Source organism: Amblyraja radiata, chromosome 4, assembly GCF_010909765.2.
Source record: "Amblyraja radiata isolate CabotCenter1 chromosome 4, sAmbRad1.1.pri, whole genome shotgun sequence".
Lineage (NCBI taxonomy): Eukaryota > Metazoa > Chordata > Chondrichthyes > Rajiformes > Rajidae > Amblyraja > Amblyraja radiata.
This window is the reverse complement of record NC_045959.1, coordinates 93,491,382-93,517,629: the sequence shown is the minus strand read 5'-3', so window position 1 is coordinate 93,517,629 and position 26,248 is coordinate 93,491,382. Positions and strand designations below refer to the sequence as shown.

At 41.3% G+C, this 26,248-nt stretch overlaps 1 protein-coding gene across 10 annotated transcripts in view; it reads left to right on the top strand.

Moving 5' to 3' along the window:
- Positions 1–21,434, top strand: part of khdrbs3 (KH RNA binding domain containing, signal transduction associated 3) — a 206,595-nt gene extending 185,161 nt beyond the window's left edge. For 8 of the 10 annotated variants that reach the window (XM_033019960.1, XM_033019954.1, XM_033019961.1 and 5 more), the window contains one exon: positions 9,501–10,181. In XM_033019960.1, the coding sequence (XP_032875851.1) occupies positions 9,501–9,601 (101 nt within the window). In that variant the 3' untranslated portion in view covers positions 9,602–10,181. Of the gene's footprint in view, positions 1–9,500; positions 10,182–11,090; positions 11,155–15,568; positions 15,691–21,037 lie in introns of those variants that run through there. The other 2 variants (XR_004411791.1, XR_004411790.1) reach the window with 2 other exon arrangements.
- The last annotated feature ends 4,814 nt before the right edge of the window (positions 21,435–26,248 follow it).

Below are 26,248 nucleotides of genomic sequence, written 5' to 3'. Positions count from 1 at the left end.
AGCACCGTGTGTTCATTTTTTGTCAACCAGCATCTGCCCTTTCTTGTGAATGACATTATTTGTATCCGTGGCAGTTGATTGTCACTCCCTTCAGTTTCCCAGGGGATTGGGACTGGACTGGAGTTGGGAGGGAAAGGTGGTGGGGGGGGGGTGGGGGGGAGGAGGGGAGGGGAGGGGAGGAGGGGGTTGGGGTGACTTAATACGGGAGACAAGTGTACTGACTGTGTGGGCAGACACTTTGGTAGTGATTGCCCATGGGGTTCACTGTCGAAGGCTTCATAATGCAGAGAGCATTATAAACAGTGGAGCAATTAACCCTGGAAAGGGGGGAAACTTCTCTCTGCGTTGGACCCAGGAAACTGAAGCAAGAATTTTCTTGAGGTTATTAACGACAGATAAATTGATGGGAAGGATTTAGAGGGCTATGGGCCACATGCAGGCAAATAGGACTACCGCAAGATGCCAACATTGACGGCACGGCCAAGCTGGGCCGAAGGACCTGTTTCCGTGTTGTACAGCACCATGACTAAGGCTTATCCAGTGGGATTGACATGTTTTGTATTTTTCCTTTCTAAAGATGCAGTGTATTTTGGTGACTATTGCACACTGCAGACCAGAAGCGCCTTCAATACCCAGAGAGAAGGGATGGGCGGGTTAGGTGAGCAGGAAAGTGGGGTTGTTTGCAGAGGGAGGGGGCAAGGGCGGCACAGTTCCCAGTCATAGCTCCTGTTCTACCGAGCGTGTGGACATGGACGGGTGGCTTGGTTGGTGGCGGCCCATGGTGTGGCAGAGCCGGCGTGCCCGCTGACTCCCATCTCCCCCCCCCCCCCCCCCCCCCCCCCCGCTCCGGGCTGAGAGCCCCCGAGCACCTGCCCCGGGGCGACTGGCACTGACCTGCTGGCGTCGCTGACGTGAAGACGGTGCGAAGCCCCCGCGCCCGGTGCAATGGGCGGGGAGCTGGAGAGGGGAGGGAAGGGGTCACACACATGACCGGGAAGCAGAGGGGTGGGGGTGGCGAAAGACAGGGCCAACAATGAGATGGAGAAAGACAGAAACACCGACGTGCAAAGGAGACCTACAATAGTGCATGATCTCTCGCGTTATGGCGAGTGATTGTCGCCTGCCCGCCGTTTCTGACGCTGAAGCCTTGGGATCGTTGCCCTTCGTGTTGGCGTGGAGGGGGTGGGGGGTATTGTGCTGTTTGATCGCCCCCTGCTATCCCAGGGACAGGGAGAAACAGCGGCTTTTGAGACAGGTGGGCAATCACTACCAAAGTGTCTGCCCACACAGTCAGTACACCTCTCCTACACTTGTCTCCCGTACTAAGTCACACCAAACCCCCCATCCCCTCCTCCCCTACTCCCCTCCCCCCCCCCCCCCACCCCCCACCCCCCACCTTTCCCTCCCAACTCCTGTCCCGTCCCGACCTCCTGGGAAACTGAAGGGAGTGACAATCAACTGCCACGGATACAAATAATGTCATACACAAGAAATGGTTGACAAAAAGTGAACACACAGTGCTGGAGTAACACAAAGACGCAGCAGAATTGTGAAAACGCCATCCCGTCACCCATTCATTCTCTCCAGAGATGCTGCCTGTCCCGCTGAGTGACCATACTGAGGGAATTCCCACGTATATGAAGCGCTCTGGCACTGGACGGTGCGCATTTTCCCTTTGTAGGTCATATCGCGCTGAATTCTATCTTTAACTCAAAGCCGCAGGATGGAGCTGTCTTCTTTAACACTGTTGCTTCGCCGCCACCGCCTCCTTGCGGCAGCGAGTGCGGGGCCAAGATCCTGCCTAGTTTTTTTAAGTTCTGAAATTGAATAACTTTCAATACTGAATCAGAATATACTTACTGTATGAGATGCTGTCCAGCTCCTCTATTTGATACTTAAAACAGGCATTCATTCACGGTTGGCTCAAGAGTAACTCGGGAGAGCAACTTGGTAACTCGGGGGAGGAACTTGGTACATCGCAGAAATGAGAAGTAAACGGCAAACTTAGACATACACATGGGAACTCTTTTAAACAACTCGTGAACATAAACTTGGATTCTCGTAGACAACCACGAGTGTGATTTTTTCTTTCACTCGGGATCAATCGTGGATGGACTCGCACTGTGAGACAGGGCCATTAGATGGATATGGTCAAATGCAATTAAATGTGAGTTTCCCATGCCAACTTGGTCAGCGTGGACAAGGAGAAGTGAAGGGGTTGTTTCCATGCTGTATAGCTCTATGACTCTGCCAATTGTTTGTTTCCTGCCACAAGCACTGAGTGCCTCCAGTTTTTTGTACATTTACCGACTGTAGCAGCATCTGCTGCATGGAAACGCAGTTTGCAGCAATATCTGAATGGATGAGTTAAACACCCTGTCTTAACTACTCATTGCCCGTTGGGTGTTTGTTTAAATATATTGCCCAGTGCCGCATTTCCAACTTGCAAGCTGTTTGGGTTACACACATTCTCTGGAATGGAACCTTGTTCAAGGACCATGAGTAATTCACTAATTTGAGGAGCATAATTAATGATTTGGGGAAGTGTACTTTAAACAAGTGGGTATGGATTTGTTAAAAATGTCGAACTTAAATGTATGTCTCGATTGATTTTGAGATGGTAAAACTCAGGATTAGTGAGCATATTAATGTGCATGGATTTTTAACGTGGCTAATGGTAAAAACGCATGGCAGATTGATCAGGAAAAAATGAAAACTTTTGCGATCATTATTTTTTTTAAGTTTATATTTTATTACAGACATGGTGCATGCTAGCTTCCTAGAATGAAGGGATTGTCTCGTGAGTAAGTTAAGTAAATGTTGCAAAAGAGGGATAACAAAGAACTAGTGTGAATTGTTTGCTGGTTCATCGTGGACTTGGTGGGTCGAAGGGCCTGTATCCAAATTAACCAATATAAATCTCTGGGGTTTAAAAGAAAAGAAGGTCCACATTGAAATATGCCTTGAAATTATCAGCACACCTTAAAGAGGATGGCAGAACAAAGATGATCATGGTTATTGTCCCACCACATTTAAGTTCCCACTGAGGCCTCTGTTACAAAAGAAAGACATTGCATCTTTTCAATTCCCAAATGTGCTGCATGGAATTCTTCTCCCAAGATTGGTCTCAGAAAATGGACCATATTCCCCCAACGCAATATTCAACCACTCACCCATAGCCCCCACGGGAGGCCTTGTCCCCAACGAAACCTGTTCCCCAATGCAATATTCCACCACTCACCCGATCCCCCAACTGTGCAGGCTGGCTCATTTCCCCATCTTCAATCTCCCTCATTGTAAACTTTAATAAAAATGCAATTGCACTTGCTAAAGGACTCGGTGTACTGGGATAGCAACATTGTAATGGGCAGGGCTACAGTCCCATTGTGCTGTCATAGCTGGTAACTGCCACTGCAGATTGGAAAAAATCTTTCTCGAAGTGGGGTTTTGTAAACTTAAAATGTAATGACTTGTAAATTATAACATCAATCTGAACGAAACTTGTTGAAAACACACCAGATGACAATTGTGAGTAAGGTGGTGCAAAAATTGTAGCGCAATCGTGTACCGTTTTGGCGTAATTTCAGGATCTCACTCACACGCTCACAGACAGGCATCCAAACAAGATGAGAGTTTTAGTACCAGCTATGACGTCACAATGCCCCCACAAGCGACAATGTTGCTATCTCAGGACACTGAGTCCCTGACAGCAAATATCTTTCCGGGGAAGAATCTGCCAGCCTAACGTAGCACATATGTGATTGCAAAGTCACAGCAAAGTTTAATGGCCTTGTCGATGGCATCTACATCACATTAAAGAATAAAAAAAGTGTTAGTGCAATTGTATTTTTTTTTAAGTTTAAATGAGGGAGGGTGAAAAAATGAGCCAACCTGCACAGTTGGGGGCTATGGGTGAGTGGTGGAATATTGCATTGGGGGAACAGGTTGCATTGGGGGAACGGGTGAGTGGTGGAATCTTACGTTGGGGGACCAAGCCTCCTGTGGGGGCTATGGGTGAGTGGTTGAATATTGCATTAAAAATGAGCCGACCTGCACAGTTGGGGGCTATGGGTGAGTGGTGGAATATTGCATTTGGGGAACGGGTTGCGTTGAGGGAACGGGTGAGTGGTGGAAACTTACGTTGGGGAACAGGTTGCGTTGGGGGACCAGGCCTCCCGTGGGGGCTATGGGTGAGTGTTTGAATATTGCGTTGGGGTAACGGGTTGCGTTGGGGGACCAGACCTCCCTTTCTCAAAGAGGGATTTTGTAAAGCTAAAAATATTAATAACTTGTAAAATATAACATTAATTTGAAAGGAAACTTGTTGAAAACCCATCACAAGACAATTGTGAGTAAGGTGGTGCAAAAATGATAGCACTATCATGGATCGATGTGGCGTAATTTCAGGATCTCACTCACACACTCACAGACAGGCAGACATCCAAACAAGATGATAGTTTTAGTAATATACTAGACCAAGTGGGACCCGTTGTGCCCCATCCCCCAACGCAATAATCCACCACTCATCCGTTCCCCCAACGCAACCCGTTTCCACCACTCACCCGTTCCACCAATGTAACCCTTCCTCCGAAGCAATAATTCACCACTCACCCATAGCCCCCACAGGAGGCCTGGCCCCCAACGCAACCTGTTTCCCAACGTAAGATTCCACCACTCACCCGTTGGGTCCCTGTCACACGGGAGGCCTGGTTCCAAAGGCAACCCGTTCCCAAACGTAAGATTCCACCACTCACCCGTTCTCCCAATGCAACCCGTTCCCCCAATGTAATATTCCACCACTCACCCATAGCCCCCAACTGTGCAGGTCATTTTAAACTTAAAATAAAATGCAATTGCACTAAGATTTAATGTGATCTAGGTCCCACCGACAGGGCCATCTTTTGTTATCCAAATCTAATCATTAAACTTTTCTATGCTGGGTTAGGCTGGCAGATTCTTTCCCTGAAGGACATTTGCTGTGAAGGACTCAGTATTCTGGGATAGAAACATTGTAGCCGGTAGGGCATTGTGATGTCATAACTGCCTAACTGCCAGTGCAGATTTGAAGAAATCCAACTTTTAAATGTCACTTTAAAATATTTAAATCTCCTCCACTATGTCCCTATCCTCACAACAATGTAAAAACACTCTCATAGCTTGTGTATTGGCAGCAGAGATCACATTGTGATGTCATTTTCAGTTTTCGGAATCTTCAAGTTCAAGTTCAATCTTCAAGATCCCAATCTTCACGGCAACTTGTGAATGATAAATGAGATCACGGTAAATGAGATCCCATTGTGATTGGACAGCTGTGAGATGCCATTGTGACATCACCCGGCGCGGCTTTAATGGCTGCGGGACATTTAACCGCCTGCCGGGGGCTTTGACTCTGTCCTTGACTCTGACATGGGGGGGAGAGGGGAGTGCAGGGGAGAGATATGTTTAAGTTTTGCCTTCCATCACAGTGAGGAGGACTCACTGTGATGGATGTTTATGTGAATTGAATTGTGTTGGTGTGTGTCTTGGTTCTTTTTTTGTATGGCTGCAGAAACCAAATTTCGTTTGAACCTCATGTGAGGTTCAAATGACAATAAAAGGTATTGTATATTGTATTGTATCACTGGAAGCTGCTGGAAGAGTCTCCCTCTCAAAGGCAGTTATTATTCTCAAAGTTGGCATTTTTAAAACTTCAATAGCTTGAGAAAAATAACATCAAATCTGAAGGAAAAAGATCACATTGACGACGGCAAAAAGCTGATTAAGGTTCTGACCAACATTTTCACACTATTGTGTACCGTTTTCGCGAAAATACAATCACACATACATGCTAACAATTTCCCCCGCAAATTGTGAACCTCAAACAGTGGTACATTTAAATATGCCCCCTTATGCGTGTATATCATGAACCAAATCGACAGACAAATCGACTGACAGCAGATGCGGTTAATCAGTACGCCGATGATGTAGGAAGGGGCGTCGCTGTCCTGGCCGTGGCGGTGACTGACAGGAGAGGAGACCAATCTGCATGGCAGTGACAGACAGGAGAGGAGACCAATCTGCATGCGCGTTTTTTAAGATTTTAAAATCTTAATAACTTTTAAAATATACCATCGATCGGAACAAAATTTATAGATAGATAGATAGGTAGATAGGTAGATAGATAGATAGATAGATAGATAGATAGATAGATAGATAGATAGATAGATAGATAGATAGATAGATAGATAGATAGATAGATAGATAGATGCAAAAAATTATGGGAGTGCAGTTTGTGAATGTGTAGTTATGGTTTCTCACTGCCTACATCAGAGCTAGACAATAGACAGGTGCAGGAGTAGGCCATTCGGCCCTTCGAGCCAGCACCACATTCAATGTGATCATGGCTGATCATCCCCAATCAATACCCCGTTCCTGCCTTCTCCCCATATCCCCTGACTCCGCTATTTTTAAGAGCCCTATCTAGCTCTCTCTTGAAAGCATCCAGAGAACCTGCCTCCACCGCCTTCTGAGGCAGAGAATTCCACAGACTCACCACTCTCTGTGTTAAAAAGTGTTTCCTCATCTCCGTTCTAAATGGCTTACTCCTTATTCTTAAAGCTAGTGGGGTGAATTTTGGTTTGCCAGAAAATATTAGAATTTTAAAGACCTCAATAACATGTTATTTTGGTAAGTTTAATTCTGGTGTGAGTCTCCCTTTTATGGTGCTTTTAATTATTAGTAAATGTGTCCAATGCCTGAGTCCTAGGGAGTTGATTTTTTTTAAGGTAGAATGGTTTTGCAAAGCCTTGCTCTCATTTAACTTAGTGACATCATTGTAAATATGTCTCTTGCAATTTTTATCTCTAAAATGTTGAAGTCTCATTCTGCAGGGAACAGGAAGGTGTTCAACGTTCCCAAATTTTCATCACTTGGTTACCAGCCTTGCTCTAAATACAGTTTACTGAACTGAAACCTGTACTTAAATGTTACATACGATAGTGTAAACAAGTTGCCAGCACGGTCAAATATCTGGATTGGATTCGGAGGATATTGAAATTAGCAATAACAATTTTCTTTTTTCCTAGTGATGATGTATTTCGATTTAGAAAAGAACATTTATAGTAAATGCCAAGTTTTGACAGTTTGGGGAGAAATAAGGTTTTTGATTATGATGGTCTGCCATTTTCTGTGTGTCTTGAAAACTTTTCGAGTTTCTACCGAATGTAGAAAATACCTTTCAATCAGATCAATCTAACATTCAGTGTTTTTCAAATATTCTTAATAAACTTGTTTCTTAAGAATATTTGAAAATATTCAATATAAGAACGACCAAACCAAAGTTGTGGTTTTTGACAACGAAAATACTAGGTTTAATGTAATATTTAGTTTTAAATCAATGAAGCATTTCGTTATTTGAAGAGGGGTGGGAGAGTGAATCTTGATCATGTGTTTTTACATTTTATGTTATTAGAGGGATTTTATTGTCATGATTTATTGTAAACTCATTCTAATTCTTAAAATTCACCATCGTTTTTTGAAATCATGGCCAACGTTTCACTCTCATGTGGTGTGCTGAAGATACTGTTCATTGTTCTTTGCTTAATCTGGTAGATCTAGGTTGTTCTGATCTTGAGATTTAGCAAGTGGATTTACAATTTGAGTTGTAAAACACAGTGAATCAGCAACATTTTAGTACAACAAAGTACACCAATAAAATAGGAAACAAATTAGATCTTTAAAGGAAGGTAGATGCCAAAACTCTTTTATGTAGGACCATGATCTTCAAATTAATGTCACAATAAATCAAAGATGAGTGTCTGCCTGAAGTCATAAAATAATGCATAAAGCCCCTGTCCCACTTAGGAAACCTGAACGGAAACCTCTGGAGACTTTGCGCCCCACCCAAGGTTTCCGTGCGGTTCCCGGAGGTTTTTGTCAGTCTCCCTACCTGCTTCCACTACCTGCAACCTCCGGCAACCACCTGCAACCTCCGGGAACCGCACAGAAACCTTGGGTGGGGCGCAAAGTCTCCAGAGGTTTCCGTTCAGGTTTCCTAAGTGGGGCAGGGGCATTAGTCAGAAGGTCTTTTTGACCTTGAATTTCACTCTTTGAGGATATATATTTCTCAAGAATCGTCTGCCCTTGGTACCTGTAGCTAACAATCAACCGGTATTTGTGCTTTTCAGGGCATACAAACATGTAACTGATTAAGTTTGTCAATTATGTTAAAATATAGAATGTTTCTGATAGGAAGAAAGTTTTAGACTGCACAAAAGTAGCTTTGAATTGGCTAACTAGGCATTAAAATGGGTTACAAGCCAGAGATGTGTGAGATAATGTACTTGATTAACGAGGGCAAACAGACAAAATAATGATAAATGACAAGAGTGAAGCAAAACGGAGGAACCCGGGGTACATATCTACAGATCCTTGAAGGTATCTCAATATGGAGAGAGGAAGATTAAGAACGTTTGTTTTAATCAGACCTGCATAGAATCATATAGAAAGATGATACAGGAACTGTTTTTAAAAAATGGCCCCACATAAAAAAATATGGTCTACAGTCTGATCGTTACTGAAGAAAATATGTGTTAGCCCAAGAGAGGATGAAGTGAAATTTTGTGTTGTTATATGGTAATGATGTTGACTAGGATTAATTTATTTTAGGGACATGAGTAACTGTGTGATGGTTTGCTCTTGTTTAAAATTATGAAGTTTATACAGGGTAAGCAGGAAGAACCTATTTCCCTTCACAGAAGTGTGATTTGATGACAAATTAATTGGTGAAATGATTAGAGTGGAATTGAGAGGCTATTTTCCAATTGAAGTGTGCTGACGAACTGGAACTCACTGCCTGAAAGCCTTCATCACATTTAAATACGTATCTGAGCAGACATTTGAAGAGCTATACGTTACAAACCAAAGGATTGAGCTGAAACCCAGATAGTTATTTTACCTGGCACAGATAAGATGGGCCCAATGAGTTGAGCATTAATTGTCATCGTCAAAAAAAATGGCACCAGATTGTGGTGCCATTTTGCAAGCAGCAGAACAGGTCAAGATCATATACAGTCGTTTATTTTTAATGAACTGTCTCTGATTTAAAGTTTCTATCTTGGTAAAACATCTTAACATCACATAAGATAGTTCACTATCTTCCTTCAAGCTGAGTTTTTATGAACACAAATGTAATAAATAAAAGCATGCACTTTAACCTGGCACCTGCTTACCTTTACAATTTCAATAATAAATATAGGGGACAATTCCCAATGGTTTACCCTTTGTGATGAACAAGTTAATTTGAAATACCGAAATATACATGCTTTGTAGAACTTTAAAATTGATAATGGAATTTGGTTTGTTGCAGTTAACAAAAGACGATTAAATATCTTTAAAAATCTGATATACAAAAATAGTCTTTCATAAAAGAGTATGATTTAAAATGTTACCTTGTGAACTTCCATTGTTATTCTAGGTAATCTAATTCAGATTTGTTTGTGTATGTATAATAATTCTAATAGGTCAGGAAGAGTGGACGAATTCCAACTCTCGGATGAAAGCTCCTCCAACAAGAGCACCGAAAGGAGCGTACAGGGAGCACCCCTATGCACCACGATACTGATCTCACCATCTACTCTGTGAAATACAATCATCAGTTAGCTGTTTCTGCAGTGATGTACGCTGTTAAAAGTAATTGGTTATTTTATATAAAAGTTTTTTTCTTAAATATAACAGATCTGTTTAATCAGTTCTGCATTCTTGTATGGTCCTTTCGATGGAGAAACGATTTGATTTTGGGAAGGGTGGGTGGGAAACCTTTTGATCTTGTTACGTGCTCTGTTGGAAACGAGTAAACAGGACTAACACGTTTTTAAGTTTAACTAGAATTTAAAATATTACCAAACTAGGTTTGATAATGTAGATCACTTAAAATGTAGACAGATTCAGTTAACAGTAATGTTTTATCCATTTTGCATTTAGTTATTGTAAAAAACTAGTTTTAAGTTTGGTTTGAATTTTAAGTTTTAGCTTGTGTTAGAACGTTATCCCTTGTAAACCTTTACTTAAACAACAGTAAACTCCAAATGCCAAGTAAAGTTGTATTCTTTTGTAACTGAAGTCTCCGGATATGCTGTAGTGTTAAGATCAAAGACATTGACTATTCTTGCTTGATACAAATAAAGTTTTGAGAGAAAAACAAACTTTGCTGTGTGTGACATATCAGTAACATTGATATATTTTCTTATAACGCCAAATAATAAATCCACAAAAATATTTTAAACAGGGAAAGCATACTTTTGTCTTTATAAAATCTTCTTTAAAAAAAAAAGTTTGTCTTGAGAGGTGTATACAGAAATATACCTGAATGATGTCTTAAAACATAAAAAAAAGTCCATATTGTTGCCCTTTGAAAATACACTACTGAACAATGAATTTATATGAAGAATGTGATCAGCATTTCATCTTGTCTAAGCATTTTTTCACTAGTGCACTTTGGAATTTTTATGAGAATTACCTAAATGAATCCTCCGCTGGAAGCAATTAAAGCTTTTTAGAGGCAAACAGACTTGACTAATGTGCCATTCGTCAGAGGCAGTGGATGTGTAACCCTTAAAAGGTCTTCAGTTCCAAAGGTAAATGAATCAAGTAGATTTTAATATCACTTAATTTACCTTTAACATTTAAAACCAGTAAACGCTAAAAGAAAGCAAGGTTGTAAAGTTGTTAGAGTAAAAAAAATACTATAGAAAAGGTTCAAGTACTTCTAAACTCCTAACAATTATAAATCGATCTTGTAATTGTGTAGAGACTAAACTTTATAACTGCAAACTAAGCAGTAGCTGATCTCTTAAATTCTATCCTGTTAAACATAGTGTAAAAACCACATAACCTTTGTCTATAATTGTCATAGTTAGCCTCAACTGCTTAATGTTTGATTTTGTTTTGAATCAGAATAAATTCACTCTAAACAATATCTTACTTTTTTGTAGCAGTGCATGATAATGTTTTCTTTTTATTATGGATGACAATTTTTTTGAAATGATTTCATTCTGGTTTTAATTGAACTTGTGATATATTTTATGTTCACAATTTTTTCCCTCCACTTACAGGATCTTTTTCTCACATCTCGGGCCAAATGGGAATTAAACCATGGTCCTCGAATTGGACACTATGGTAGGTGTTTACAATAGTTTTGTTTTCTGAATACTTATATAATTAGTAGTTCCATTTCAAGCACAAAATATTTCAGCGTTCTGCATCTCTACTCTTGGATTGTACATTTGCATGGATGTAACACGAGAAGTTTTTTTTCAAGTCGAGTTGGTTGGTGAGTAGCATCAATAGAATTCTTGAAAGAATTACCTAAATTATTCCTCGATTCCACAGAATTACAATGCATTTTAACAGGAAAGAGACATCCTAGCTGATTTCAATCACATCACTACATAATGACAATTTAAAGGTGAATATATTTCCAACAGAAGTCATTTGAATGTTAAGGATGATTGTAATGTAATTTCACAACACAAAATAGAAGTGGAATTTAAGAATTTTCTGCACCATGCATCTCATTACCATTATAGTATGTTGCTCATAAAGTGAATGAATGATTTATCTTTAAATGTCTCGTTGCTGAATATTAGAATTATATAAATACCTGGATCACATGTTTCAGTTATTGAACAGTATTCACTCTTGTAAAATTGTGGTAATGTACCAAAAAATTGATAAAAATAGAAAGTTGCTCCCTTGCATTTGTCAGTTTTCAGCTGACATGGATCCACAGAATTGAAGTGCCATTTTCGATAATGTTTTGTGAGTTGTAAGGCTAATGATAATTAAGGGCTTATCCATGTAAGGGTTACGGCAGGGATTAACGGCGTTTTCAGATCTATGTGCATCATTCCTTCATGAGCATCAACTTCATCCTATGGTATCTTCCATAATATTATTATTCCAACCTTTTAAAGTAGAAAAGTTCCATAGTCATCAAAAGAGACACTGCAGTGAAATATTTTGCATAATGCATCTGAAACGTATTATAAATTGCAGCTGGGTTAAATAGGAACATACATGGTGCCATACCAGAAGGTTTCAGGATGTGAGCACTTACCTGGAATAATATTTTGTTGCAGCACTGAAATAATTAATTTATTCCCAGGACCCCGTCATTCAAAGTCGCAATTTAAAATCTTATGTGTCTGCCTATTTAGGTGAAAAGAAGGAAAGTAGGGTGTTTTGACAATGACAATGAGTGTTTTGGGATGACCACAGCCTTTAGGCTGCAAAGAGCTTTGGCATGTAGTAAGGATGTGAAATACTATATAAAAATTTTTTTTTTAACGTTTCCAAATACTGATTGCGATTTTCTTGTATCCTTACAGTGCCCTCCATAATGTTTGGGACAAAGACCCATCATTTGTTTATTTGCCTGTGTACTCCACAATTTGAGATTTGTAATAGAAAAAAATCACATGTGGTTAAAGTGCACGTTGTCAGATTTCATTAAAGGGTATTTTTATACATTTTGGTTTCACCATATAAAAATTACAGCTGTGTTTATACGTAGCCCCCCATTTCAGGGCACCATAATGTTTGGGACACATGGCTTCACAGGTGTTTGTAATTCCTCAGGTATGTTTAAATGCCTCCTTAATGCAGATATAAGAGAGCTCTCAGCCCCTAGTCTTTCCTCCAGTCATTCCATCACTTTGGAAACTTTTATTGCTGTTTATCAGCATAAGGACTATAAGTTGTGCTAATGAAAGTCAAAGAAGCCATTATGAGACTGAGAAACACGAATAAAACTGTTGGAGACATCAGCCAAACCTTAGGCTTACCAAAATCAACTGTTTGGAATATCATTAAGAAGAAAGAGAGCACTGGTGAGCGTATTAATCGCAAAGGGACTGGCAGGCCAAGGAAGACCACCACAGTTGATGACAGTAGAATTCTCGCTATAATAAAGAAAAATCCCCAAACACCTGTCCGACAGATCAGAAACACTCTTCAGGTGTGGATTTGTCAATGACCACTGTCCGCAGAAGACTCAATGAACAGAAGTACAGCGGCTACACTGCAAGACGCAAACCACTGGTTAGCTGCAAAAATAGGATGGCCAGGTTACAGTTTGCCAAGAAGTACTTAAAAGAGCAACCACAATTCTGGAAAAAGGTCTTGTGGACAGATGAGACGAAGATTAACATATATCAGAGTGATGGCAAGAGCTAAATATGGAGGAGAGAAGAAACTGCCCAAGATCCAAAGCATACCACCTCATCTGTGATACACGGTGGTGGGGGGCGTTATGGCCTGAGCATGTATGGCTGCTGAAGGTACTGACTCACTTATCTTCATTGATGATACAACTGCTGATGGCAGTAGCATAATGAATTCTGAAGTGTATAGACACATCCTATCTACTCAAGTTCAAACAAATGCCGCAAAACTCATTGGCCGGCGTTTCATTCTACAGCAAGACAATGATCACAAACTTTTCTGCCAAGGGGCCAGGACATATGCCTGCGAACAGATGGCGGGTCACATCTATCACGTGTGCACATGGATCCCGTCCCTTCGAGGACGCTATCCGGAGCACTGAGCTCAAATATCATACTCACTCGTCCCCGGCCTACTGACAACCCTGATCCTGACAGTGAAGCCCAGACACAGAAGGTGCGCGGCCGTGCTGGCGGCTTTGCATGGGATGCGGTACAGCCAAATCGCCTTCCAGGTACCGAAGGTAGAAAAAAATGCTGGAGAAACTCACTCCAGCATTTTTTTCTACCTTCGATTTTTGCAGCATCTGCAGTTCTTTCTTAAACATTCCTGGTACCGGAGATGACGAAAGTCTGCGGGCCGGATGATTGAGAAAAAGAATACGCCTGTGGGCCTGATGATTTCGGGTTATTGGCCGGATTCGGCCCAGGGGCCGTAGGTTGCCGACCCCTGTGATAAAGCAACAAAGCAGTTTTTCAAAGCTAAAAAATGGTCAATTCTTGAGTGGCCAAGTCAATCACCTGATCTAAACCCAATTGAGCATGCCTTTTTATATGCTGAAGAGAAAACTGAAAGGGACTAGCCCCCAAAACAAGCATAAGCTAAAGATGGCTGTAATACCGGCTTGGCAGAGCATCACCAGAGAAGACACCCAGCAACTGGTGATGTCCATGAATCGCAGACTCCAAGCGGTCATTGCATGCAAAAGAAATGCAACAAAATACTAAACATGACTACTTTCATTTACATGACATTGCTGTATCCCAAACATTATGGTGCCCTGAAATGGGGGGACTATGTATAAACACTGCTGGAATTTATACATGGTGAAACCAAAATGTATAAAAATGGCCTTTATTAAAATCTGACAATGTGCGCTTTAACCACATGTGATTTTTTTCCCATTACAAATCTCAAATTGTGAAGTACAGAGGCAAATAAATAAATTATGGATCTTTGTCCCTATCATTATGTATGCACTGTATGTTCTGAAAATATAATTATATTTAATAGAGGAGGACTTTGTACCAATTTGTTTTACTGTTTTATATAAATGCTTGCAATCCTGGGCACAGTCATTTAAAGCTAATGTTATGAAGTAGCTGTTAACCTTTCAATTTAACTTTTAGAGGTGTATACGTAAACTCATTGAAAGTGAGTCAGTTTATATACAATGCATTTCAATCTTTCAATCCTAATCACTTTATTAATATTTTCCAAAATAGGCAAAGGGCCTGTTTCCATGCTGTATATCTCTGTCTCTCTAAACTTAGCAGTATATGTACGTCATAAGTGTTAATAGAATGAAGATTTTTAATCAGTTGCATTATGGTTATGGAGAAAGAAGATGGCAGGTCAGAATGCATCAACAGACAAAATGCACCTACCTGCCTTTATCCCCAGATACCCATTTTACAGCCTGAAACCTGCCTATCAGGCTGAGTCCAAATTACTGTGTGACTACAACAAAGCCAGAAGTAGAGCAATGCCATTTGCTCCACCCTTCCAAAAACTGTCTCTGTCATTTATAGTAACAATCAACTTTGATTATCCTTCTGCTTTCTTTCCACAGATGGAAGAGGCAGTCATTAGGATTTTTCTGAATATTGCTTACATTTCTGTGTTCTCTACTGCAGGAGGGTATTGTGATGTTAGTATATCTTGATTAATTATTCTTATAGCCAGGTCAAAACATTTGAGGTATTACAAAAGCAGAATGCATGGACTATATTAGTATTCTCTTGACAATGGAGGATTAATCACTGATCTGTGTAAGATAATTAAAGGATTTGATTTAATAGATACAAAATGTCTTGTTTACTACTGAATCCAGGACAAAAGGGTAATAACCTAAAATTAGAATTGGGCTGATCAGCAATGATATAAGAGATCTCATCTTCACACCAAAAGGTGGTGAATTTGGAAGCTCTGTGATTTAGTCAACTGAAATTTTAACAAAAATCTCCCAATCTTAGCGTCAGACAAATATATTAAAGATATGAAGTGACAGCAGGCAGGGCATAATTAAGATAGATGGAAAATCATCTAATTAAATGACAGCTGAAGAGAGTATTCTATGTTCTTCCAGGATATGCTGACCTCTCAGGAGATGACATTGGAGTCACATAGGATTTGCCTTTTCATTATCTTTTACACAGGCAATCAGAGGTGGCAGGTGCATCAGTGGTGGAGGCTGCTGGAGACTGTAAGGTAAATTGTTGGCCATGCAGCAGGTATCCTGCATTACAGTGGCAAAACCTTGTAATCTCAGGAGCTCCCAGTTATGAACACTCACAGGACAAAATGGCCTATGTTCACAACAGAGCATTGCTCCTGAATGGCATAATACATTCTGCATGACTCCACCTGAAGGTACCCATCTGAATTGCCAAAATCTCACAAAATAATCTGGAAATGGTTGTTCTGAGGCTTCATTCCAAGGGAAGAAAATTTGATTTTCTCCTGCAGTGTGTTTTTAATTTTTATGGAGCAATTAATTTTCTGGCCTCCATATTTACTGCATCAAAGAAAGTCCATTGCGGGTTGGGGGGGGGGGGGGCGGCATGTGGCGTCAAACACACTAACCACCCCCACATACACACTACACCCCCCCCCCCACCGCACACACGCTAACTATCCCCCTTGATATTATATTAATATTATTAATTTGCTCCTTTTACCCCATAACTGCCCTATCCACTGACGCATAGCCCCCAACTCGCAGGCGCGTCTAGAGAGGGGTTGGGGGTAGAGAGTGAGGGCAGAGAGAGAAGAGGGAGAGACAGAGAGAGAGGAAAGAGACAGAGGTGGAGGGGAGGAGAGCGTGGGTGAGGGGGGAGGGTGGGTGAGGGGGGGATGGTGTGGGAGGAGGGGAGAGAGAGAGGGGAGGAGAGAGAGGGTGGGAGGGGAGGGGGGAGAGGTGGGGGAAGGAAGGGAGAGGGGGACGGGAGGGAGGGGAGGGGAGAGGAAGTGGGGAGAGAGAGGAGGGAGAGAGAGAGGGGAGGAGGGGAGAGAGAGGGGGGAGAGAGGGGAAGGGGGGGAGAGAGAGGGGAGGGGGAGAGAGAGGGGAGGGGGAGAGAGAGGGGAGGGGGAGAGAGAGAGGGGAGGGGAGAGAGAGGGGAGGGGGAGAGAGAGGGGAGGGGAGAGAGAGGGGAGGGGGAGAGAAAGAGTGGGAGAGAGAGGGGGGTAGAGAGAGAGGTGGGGGGGTAGAGAGAGGGGGGAAGAGAGAGAGGATGAGGAGTGGCCTGGAAACCCGCAGCTGGAGTGAGCGGGCTGGGGAGTGGGGTGGCTTCACAAGCTGCGCCGCCAGCGAGGAGAAAGCTCTTCAGCGCGTGAGCATCAGTGACCTCTGGATCTGCAGAACTTTCTCGTTCTTTCTGCGCCTTTTGAAGAACGAGGGGTGGGTAACGTAACTCGTGGAAAACTGCGCATGCACGTTGATAACAGCTGCATTAATCCAGAGCGGTGGGGGGGGGGCATGAGCGAGGTGGGCCACGAGGAAAGGCATTGTGAGGTCAGCAGCTGGGCAGCCGTTATCTATATACTTTTATACTTTTAATACTCTGTCTGTGCCTGTGTGTGTGTGTCTCGTTTTGCATGTGAAACGTATCTCCTCGAAAACCAGATGCCGAAACGGGGCAATGTGTACATATTTTAGTAGAGATTTTCCTTGTGATTTTAGAAATCCACTCCCTGTAACATTGTTCCTCCTCCACCGGCAACAAATCTAGAAGAGGCGAAGAGAAAAACCGAATCAGAGAGAGCACAACAAAACAGCGCGAAAACAAACACTCACCACCGCCACCTCATCTCGATAGAGCTATAGCGATCCAGCCCTCTCTCCTCTCTCTCTCTCTCTCTCTCTCTCTTTCTCTCCCCTCTCTCTCTCTCCCCCTTCCTCCCTCTCCTAAACCCCTCTCCACACCCTCCCCTCCACCCCTTGAGGAGTGCATTAGTGAATGTAAAAGTGAATTCGCTAGCGAAATGGAAAAAATCTCGGAGTTTTTGCATGTGGTTTTGCGGACCAAGGAATCAAAGGCCAAATCTGACACCCACAAATAAACACACACACACACGCACACACACACACACAGAGTTTTAATAGTATACTAGACCAAGTGCAGACCCGTTGGGTCTGGTCCCCGAACGTGCTTCAGACCCCGGTTGGGAAAAATGTCAGCGTTTTTCGAGCAGAGCCAGGCGTCAGCAGCCGTTATGGTAGCTGGCCAGCACGAGGCGACAAAATGCTTCAGACCCCGAGTACTGAGTTATGGTGGGTGGCCAGCAGGTTGTGACAAAATGAGTGAGTGGGGGAGGGGTGGATTTTATTAAAAAATGTGTACATAAAAATGTCCAAATGTTTTGAGGAGTGCATGAGTGAATGTAAAAGTGAATTAGCTAGCTAAATGGCTCGTCGACTTTCGTCCTGGACATGGGGGGTCGGCGTGAGACTGTTTCAGTTGCGCGGTTGAAGCCAGCACATATTGATATCGATCGGCCGGCGCTGGTAGCGCTGCCCCGAAAGCGAGGGCGGCCTCTGTCTAGGGTACCTCCTCCTCTGGCTACTTCGTCCCCCGCACTTGTTGACCAGGCGCCTGTTCCGGGGCCGAGCGTTGTGTGCACCCGGGCTGGCCGCCGTATACGCCCTCCTGTCCGTTTCGTACCTCGGGTACTTGGGGGGGGTCCTGTGGCGGTCCCTGGGGGGTAGGCCACTCCTTGGATCATCCCCCTCGCCGATTGAGGGACAGGGGCGTTGGTCTGCCACGGGGTTTCCTGACGACTCCCTAGGGGTAGAGATAAGGGTGTCGTGGTGTGTGTACTCGGACTGCTGGAATTAAAAAGCTTCTTTTGAATCCGCCTGGTGTCCGGTCTTTTCCTGACCGTGACCAGGCCACTACACAACCACCAAAGAGTAAATGGCCACATTGAGAAGTTACAGCTAAAAGCACAAACACTGCATCAACTGGAATTCTGAAGTAAAAACAAGAAATAATGTTGGGTAGCATCTATAAAGCTAGAAGAAATAGCTTTACATGGATGCCACCTGACTTTGCAAGTATTTATAGTATTTTCTGTTATAAAAAGGAAAATGTGAACAAGAATAGCCTTTTCAAAGATTTCTACAATCCTTGGTTTTATATTTCAGCCCAATGGAAACATTGAGTAATAAAAAGCATGCAGATATGCATGTTTTGATACAATAAGTATGAAGGCAAAATCAATGAAATTCAAACACATTTAAAAGTCCACCTTCAGATTCAGGATAGTTTATTATTATATGCACGAGAGTGCAATGTATTTCCTTGTTCACATAAAGCTTGCAGAGTAAACAGTATAGACATAATAATGATATTAATAACAATATAGATAAAATAAATACAATGTTAAATGTAAAGACATGTGCAAAACAGTGCAAGATTGTAATGCAAATTTCTGTATTACAAAAGAATATTAAGGTACAATAACAGAGTTACAGAATGAGGTAGAGTTAAGAGTAATTGTATTTGCCAGCACCACCAACAATGAGGTGTGGGGTGGGGTTAGAAAGGGACTACGCCCTGTCCACGGGCACCCTGGGGGATTTCCGGGACCGCTGGGCACCACAGGGGGTTGAATGCATCCTCAATAAGGATTTTAACATAATTGTATAGTAGTTTATTTAGGATATTTGTTTGTATTGTATTATGGTGGTGGGTTCTGGTTTGTTTTATTGTATTGTAAATATTTTTAATAATTGAATAAATTTGTAGATTAAAAAAAACAATGAGGTGTGAAAGATGTGATAGGTTCTGCAGTCGGATAGCAGTGGGGTAGCAGCTGTTCTTATGTTTGTACACTGAGCTTCCAAGCTCTTCGAAATGAATTATTTTTCAAGTGTAGCACAAAGGAAACCTAATAAAACTAAAGTCAACGCGCAATAATGAGAAAATACTCCAGTGGGTAGAGTCATACTTAGCACAAAGACATTTGTGATTATTGGATGTCAGTCACCACGGTCCCAGCTGTAGCCCAACCATCTTCAGCTGCTTCAACAATGACCTTCCTTCATAACATCTGAGGTGGGGTTGTTGGCTAATGATTACACAATGTTCAATTTTATTCACACCTCGTTAGTCACTAAAACAGCCCACACCTGCAGAGAACAAAATCTAGGCCACTTGGGCTACTGTCTATATGAAGAGTTTAAGATTATGACCACTGCCGCCAACAGTCACTGCTACACCTCTATACTTTTAATGGCTTTATCATTGCACATTTCCTCACCAAAAACATCGTGGGAAGAGGTGGGGGTGGGGGTGGGGGGGGTGGGGGGGGGGGGGGGAGTCATAGAATCATACAGCATAGAAATGGCCTGTGCAGCCCATCATCTTTACATCGACCATCACATACCCATTTGCACAAATCTTACATGAATACCATTCTCTTTATATTCTATCAACTCCACATAGGCAGCACTCAAGACTAGTTTAAATCTTGATCTTTGAACACTGGATCCTGGTTCTGAGGGAATATTCTCCACTTGCATTGAAAGTAGCTTAAAATAATGTCAAGGGGTTCAAGACCAACCAGGACAAAGCATCCTATCCATCATCATAAACACTCATTCCTAGCACCACTGTTGCCTTGTAGCTGTGTTTTTTTCCACCTAGGCTAGTCTGGCAGCACTAACCAAATCAACAGCTAAGAAGAATAAGAATACCTCTGCCTGCAGATTCCTTCCAAATTGTGTATCATCCTGACATGGAAGTACAGGATTATTTATGGATCTAAATCCTGAAATTTATCAACAGGACTAAGATTAAATTTACCAAAAGAAATGAGATGCTTCACCATTCCCTTCTCACGGGGAAAAGGGGAATTAAGAATAGGCAGGAAATGTTGTCATCACCAGCAGCATCTTGAAACTGAGTGTTTTAATTGTAGAAATGAAAAATGTATCAAGAAGAAAGGGTATGCATGACTCATTGGGTTTTGTTGGGTGAGTGTTGGTAATATTTGAACATCCAATTAGAAAACGTAAAATATTTTCTGTCGCACAAAACAGATTTTTTTTTTCTGTCTTATTTCTAAGCCAATTGTCAGTGAACTAAGGTATGTGTAGTTATGTCATAATTGGTGTGCTACTAGACAATAATTTCTCTGCAAACCTCTGGAAATTGGTTGGATGTTTAGTCCAATTGGTTGGATTTTTAGTGTGTGCTTGAATTGGAATTGTCAGATCAACTGAACTAATGTCTTTTGGATTGGCTATCTGTACTTGATGCAGTCCATATATGGCTTCAGTAATGTAATTGACTCTTAACTTTCTGCTGAAATGGCATAGCAAGCGACCTCATGCAATTCTATCACAGGTCAATGCCAACAACTGGATTATTGAGATTTTTATTCATTCACCCTGTAATAATGTGTTACATTAAGAAATATTTTACTTTAGATCATAATGACAAGCAAATAAAATTCAGGAATTGAATTGCCAGGTAAAAATATGATTTACATTTACCTAAAAGTATAGCTAACAGCATACTTGTGATTAAATTCTTTATTTGTCCTTTAATAGGAGACAGTATTTTTGACTTGTCATTGATTAAAATGAAGCTGAGCAACACAGCAATCAACGGAATGGCAATCACACAGAAAGAAAATCCAAATTAACTTGTGCTTCCATTTATAAACTGATTGTAAAATTGTAAATATCTGTAAATTTATTTTTTATTAAAATAGTTGCGTTTTGAATTATTTACTCGAATGACACCTGTCACTGCATTCTAGCTCTTCTATGTTTAAATTTATAAAATATTTTTAGATGTTATAATGAACTTTAAAATATAAGTTGATGGAATAGAACTTGGTTTCTATGATATTTTGCCTTTTTTGAAACAAAACAAAAAATCATGTTTAGTATTTTAATTATGTACTAGTGTTTATCTTTAATAATTAAAACCAAACCAAAATTATATTGTGTCTTTAATATGCTGTTGAAAACAATATAGTGAATGTGCTAATTTAACATCAATTTACTTAAGTTCATAGGCACTGTTTAGCTAATCATCATGACAATACAAAATCTTGCACATTTTTTCCTATAAACAATTTTATAATCTAATCACAAAGCTGGAGATGCTGGAAATGTGATATAAAAACAAGAAATGCAAAATATATTCAATAGGTAAGGAATCTGTATAGAAGGAAATAGTTAACATTTCAAGTCAATAATCTTTCATCATAATCTGAGAATGTTATATATGCAGGAGATTTTTTTTCTTCTTCTTTGAATTCCAGAGTGCAATTGAAAAACCTATGTCATGATGCAGGGTGTTAATTCAGATTCTAGAGTGGGAAGATATATATACTATTCATTGTATATTTGTTAGATAACATCAAGATTAGATTATAAATTATATTGGTTATTTGAAGTCCAACCATAGTTTCTCACTTCTCGTTCACTTCATGATGTTTTTCTCATTTCTATTTTGTCAGTATCTTGAGATTCTCTGATGTACTAAAGATTCTCTGATGTATGGGATAGTGTAATGATGTTGCTTTCCAGAGCGAAGATGATTAAACATAGCTTAGAATATTTGTTTTTTACTATCTCTTGCCTAATGCTGCAAAAAGCATTGATTGATAAGCTGTAGGTTTATTGCTTAGTCTTTCTAATTTTGGAAATTGAATGGAGCTGAACTTCTGTTCCCCCAATTTGTTAATGGGCCTGTCCCACTTAGGCGAATTTTCAGGCGACTGCCGGTGATTGTCAAGTTGCCGGCAGTCGCCTGAAAAACCGGCAACTGGAAAGGCGATTGTCAGAGTGGAACACACACAAACACATCGCTTCCTTAACCAGTCTGTTATGCAGGCGGGGGACAGGGCAAGCGGAGGGAGCACTGCCTGAGTGAAATTCACACGGTGCAAAGCAAATGTGATACAGACACACACTGCGATGAACAAGAAGGTTGGCGCTGTAATTAAGAAGCTAAAAAGCACAGTGTACGGTAAGTCCTTTAAAAGAGAGGAGGAGAAGGGGGGAGAAGGAGTGGAGACAACTTTTAAGAAACTAGAGATACACGGCTGTGAAGCTCGGCAGACATTTAACATTACCGGTCGGTTATCCTTGGTTCTGAAAACTACTGCTTACGTTTATTTTCGCCAATGAGCCAATGAAATTCACCAGTCAACAACCTACGAGAACCAAAGAGAACCTTCGACCTCCTGGCAACCCACTAGGACCTCCTGGCGACCCGCATACAGAACGAGAATTCTTGCTACTCTCTATGGCGGCTTCATTCTAGTCGCCGCGAATTTTTCAATTTGTTTAAAAATACGCGGCGACCATAATGAGGCCGCAACTAGTTCCCAGAATGTGGGAACACCTCACGACCATGAAGGCGACTCCCCGACAACCACCCGCGAACATGTCGCAACAGCATTTTCTCCTGCAGTCACCTAAAAGGTCGCTTAAGTGGGACAGGCCCATAAGTCTCTCATATTTCAACATCTGAACATAAGAAACATAGAAAATAGGTGCAGGAGTAGGCCATTCGGCCTTTCGAGCTTGCACCGCCATTCAATATGATCATGGCTGATGGTGGAACATGCACCACTAATGGTGGTGCATGTTCTTTCATGATGTATATACAGTTCAAAATTGGATTGTTTGGCATTAACCAGCACCATAATAATAGTTTGCTGAAGACTATTAATCATGTGTGTCGATGACGGATGAAGGGTAGAATAATTTTGGTTTTGTATATTCTGCCAAAATCCAGTTTCACAATCAGGCCACTTGCTTACTACAGTTGAAGAGAATCAGGTTATAATAACGATAATCATTTGTATGTGGGCGTACTGAAGTTACTTCTGATATTCTTCCCTACCCCGAAAGATAACTTAACCTTGTACCATTTCTCAATGCAATACTGTGTAGTTCGGAACCTCCTCTTCATTTTCAGGCAGTGATTTTTGCAGTCCATTTTACACAATTACAAAAGTTTAAATAGGATTTTTAGAATTGATGTAAACATCTGACAAATTATGCTTAAACTGGGATAGAATTTCTTTCTAAATGTTGCCTCTTTTAATATTGTCCTGGATTTTAAAAAAACTCGTAAGGTTCCCTCTGAATCCATGATAAAGTCATCAGAAACAGGCTGTGGTCTCTTAATGTAGCTATTGCCATTATATACCTTGCTTAAATATAAATGTTGAGTGCTTAATAATTGAGTCTCCATACTATTTACTTCTATGATTTAGTGGAGGGGAAATTCAAAGATAATCACAAGATCAAGATTTATAATAAGTCATTTTCTCTACATATTCTAATACAAGGGTTCCCAACCTGGGATAAATTTTGCCTACCCAAGGGGTAAATTTGTTGATTCTTGATTTGTACATATTTTTTCTCATTGACTGAGCTTGGTTCTGGTATACCAGTATATCTGTTCATCATTAGTTGTTCATAAATAAGTGAAATAACATTGTTATATGCTATTAAAGTTGCCAGGGGAACCAGGATGAAAAAGGTTGGGAACCCCTGTTCTAATAGCTCTTGTTTTAATTGTTTGTAGCCCAATGGATGATAATTGTTTTTCTTTTTACAGCGATTGACAATTTTGTTTTATCCCTCACAATCAATGTCAAGCTTAATTAATGAATAATAACAATCCAAATCTCTTTACACTTATACAAATGCCCATTTAACCTCCCAACACCCCAGACACAAAAGCTAAAATAACTTTACATTAGATATTCCAAAAGCAGATTGCAGCTTCTTCAGATGTCTGCTGAGTATTTCAATCGATTTATGTTGTGTTTTCATCAGATATTGCTTGTGATCAATGTCTACAACACTAATAAGTGAACAAACTTGAAAATCTCGCAGGTTTGTTCAGTTTTTCATTATCTAAATATATTTTTAGATACAAACTGCCAACATATTTCAAATAAATTGTTATACTAATAATAGTGACCTAACTTCACTCTTCTATGATAGGTATTTTGTTGTTAACTAAAAATTGTAATGGTATTGATGATTAAATATGAGGCCCCATATGTGCCTGCCTCTTTGTAGGGTTTGTTGAACAATCCCTGTTCCAGGCTACACTGGCCCTATCCCTGAACTCTATCTCCGTTACATTGATGACTGCATCAGTGCTACCTCCTGCACCCATGCCAAACTAATGGCCTTCATCCACTTCACCGATTTTCATCCTGCATTCAAATTGACTTGGACCATCTCCGACACCTCCCTCCCCTTTCTTGATCTCACAGTCTCCATCACAAGAAATAGACTATTGACTGACATCTATTCCAAACCCACTGACTCCCACAACTATCTCGACTACACTTCTTCCCACCCTGCCTCCTGCAAAGACTCTATCCCCTACTCCCAATTCCTCCGTCTACGCCGCACCTGCGCCCATGAAGAGATGTTCCATACTGGAACATCCGAGATGTCCTCATTCTTTAGGGAATGGGGCTGCCCCTCTCCCATCACAGATGAGGCACTCACTCGTGTCTCCTCGGTACCCCGTCGCTCTTGACTCTGTTGCTCCCCCTCCCCCTAGTCGCAACAGAGACAGACAATAGGTGTAGGAGTAGGCCATTCAGCCCTTCGAACCAACACTGCCATTCAATGTGATCATCCTCAACCAGTACCCCGTTCCTGCCTTCTCCCCATATCCTCTGACTGCTGTCTTTAAGAGCCCTATCTAGCTCTCGAAAGTATCCAGAGAACTGGCACTCACTTCCCACCCAAACCACCCCCTCCCCAGGTACCTTCCCCTGCAACTGCAGAAGATGCAACACCTGTCGCTATACCTCCTCCCTCGACCCTGTCCAGGGACCCTGACAGTCCTTTCAGGTTAGGCAGAGGTTCACTTGCACCTCCTTCAACTTCATCTCCCGTATCGTTCAAAATGTGGACTCTTATACATCGGCGAGACCAAACGCAGACTGGGTGATCGTTTTGTGGGACACCTTCGCTTAGCCCGCGTGAACCAACCTGATCTCCTGGTTGCTGGACACTTTAATTCTTCCCATTCCTACACAGACCTTTTTGTCCTCGGCCTCCTCCATTGTCGGAGTGAGGCTAAACACTATTCAGAGGAACAGTATCTCATATTTTGTTTGGGCAGCTTACAGCCCAGTGGTATGAATATTGATTTCACTCACTTCAGGTAGCCCTGGTATTCCCTCTCTATCCCTCCCCCACCCAATTCGCACTAGCTTCTCATTTTCACCCTACAAACAGCTAACAATGGCATCTTTCCTTTATTTTTGTTACTTTTTTGCATATCTTTCATTCATTGTTCTTTATCCCTCCACATCACCGTCTATATCTCTTGTTTCCCTTATCCCGAATCAGTCTGAAGAAGGGTCTCTACCCGAAAGGTCACCCTTTCCTTCTCTCCAGGGATGCTGCCTGTCCTGCTGAGTTACTCCAGCTTTTGTGTCTATTTTTGGTTTAAACCAGCATCTGCAGTTTCTTCTTACACATGAGATTTATGAAAACTGGAATTAAGTAATTAACTTGATGGGATTTCTTTAAATAAGATTGGGGATTGGATTGTAACTTTTTCTTAGAGATAAAGCATGGATATAATCAAAAGAATGGTTGAGAAGGAGATATCTCAATAATTAAAAGTTACAATACTGCCGTCTCCCTCCATACCTTATCATCCTGAACTCAGAACTATTGAATAATATTTGAGATCAGTGGAAAACAATGCAGTCACATTTCCAACATCTATTTGTCTACAGAGGAACAATTTAA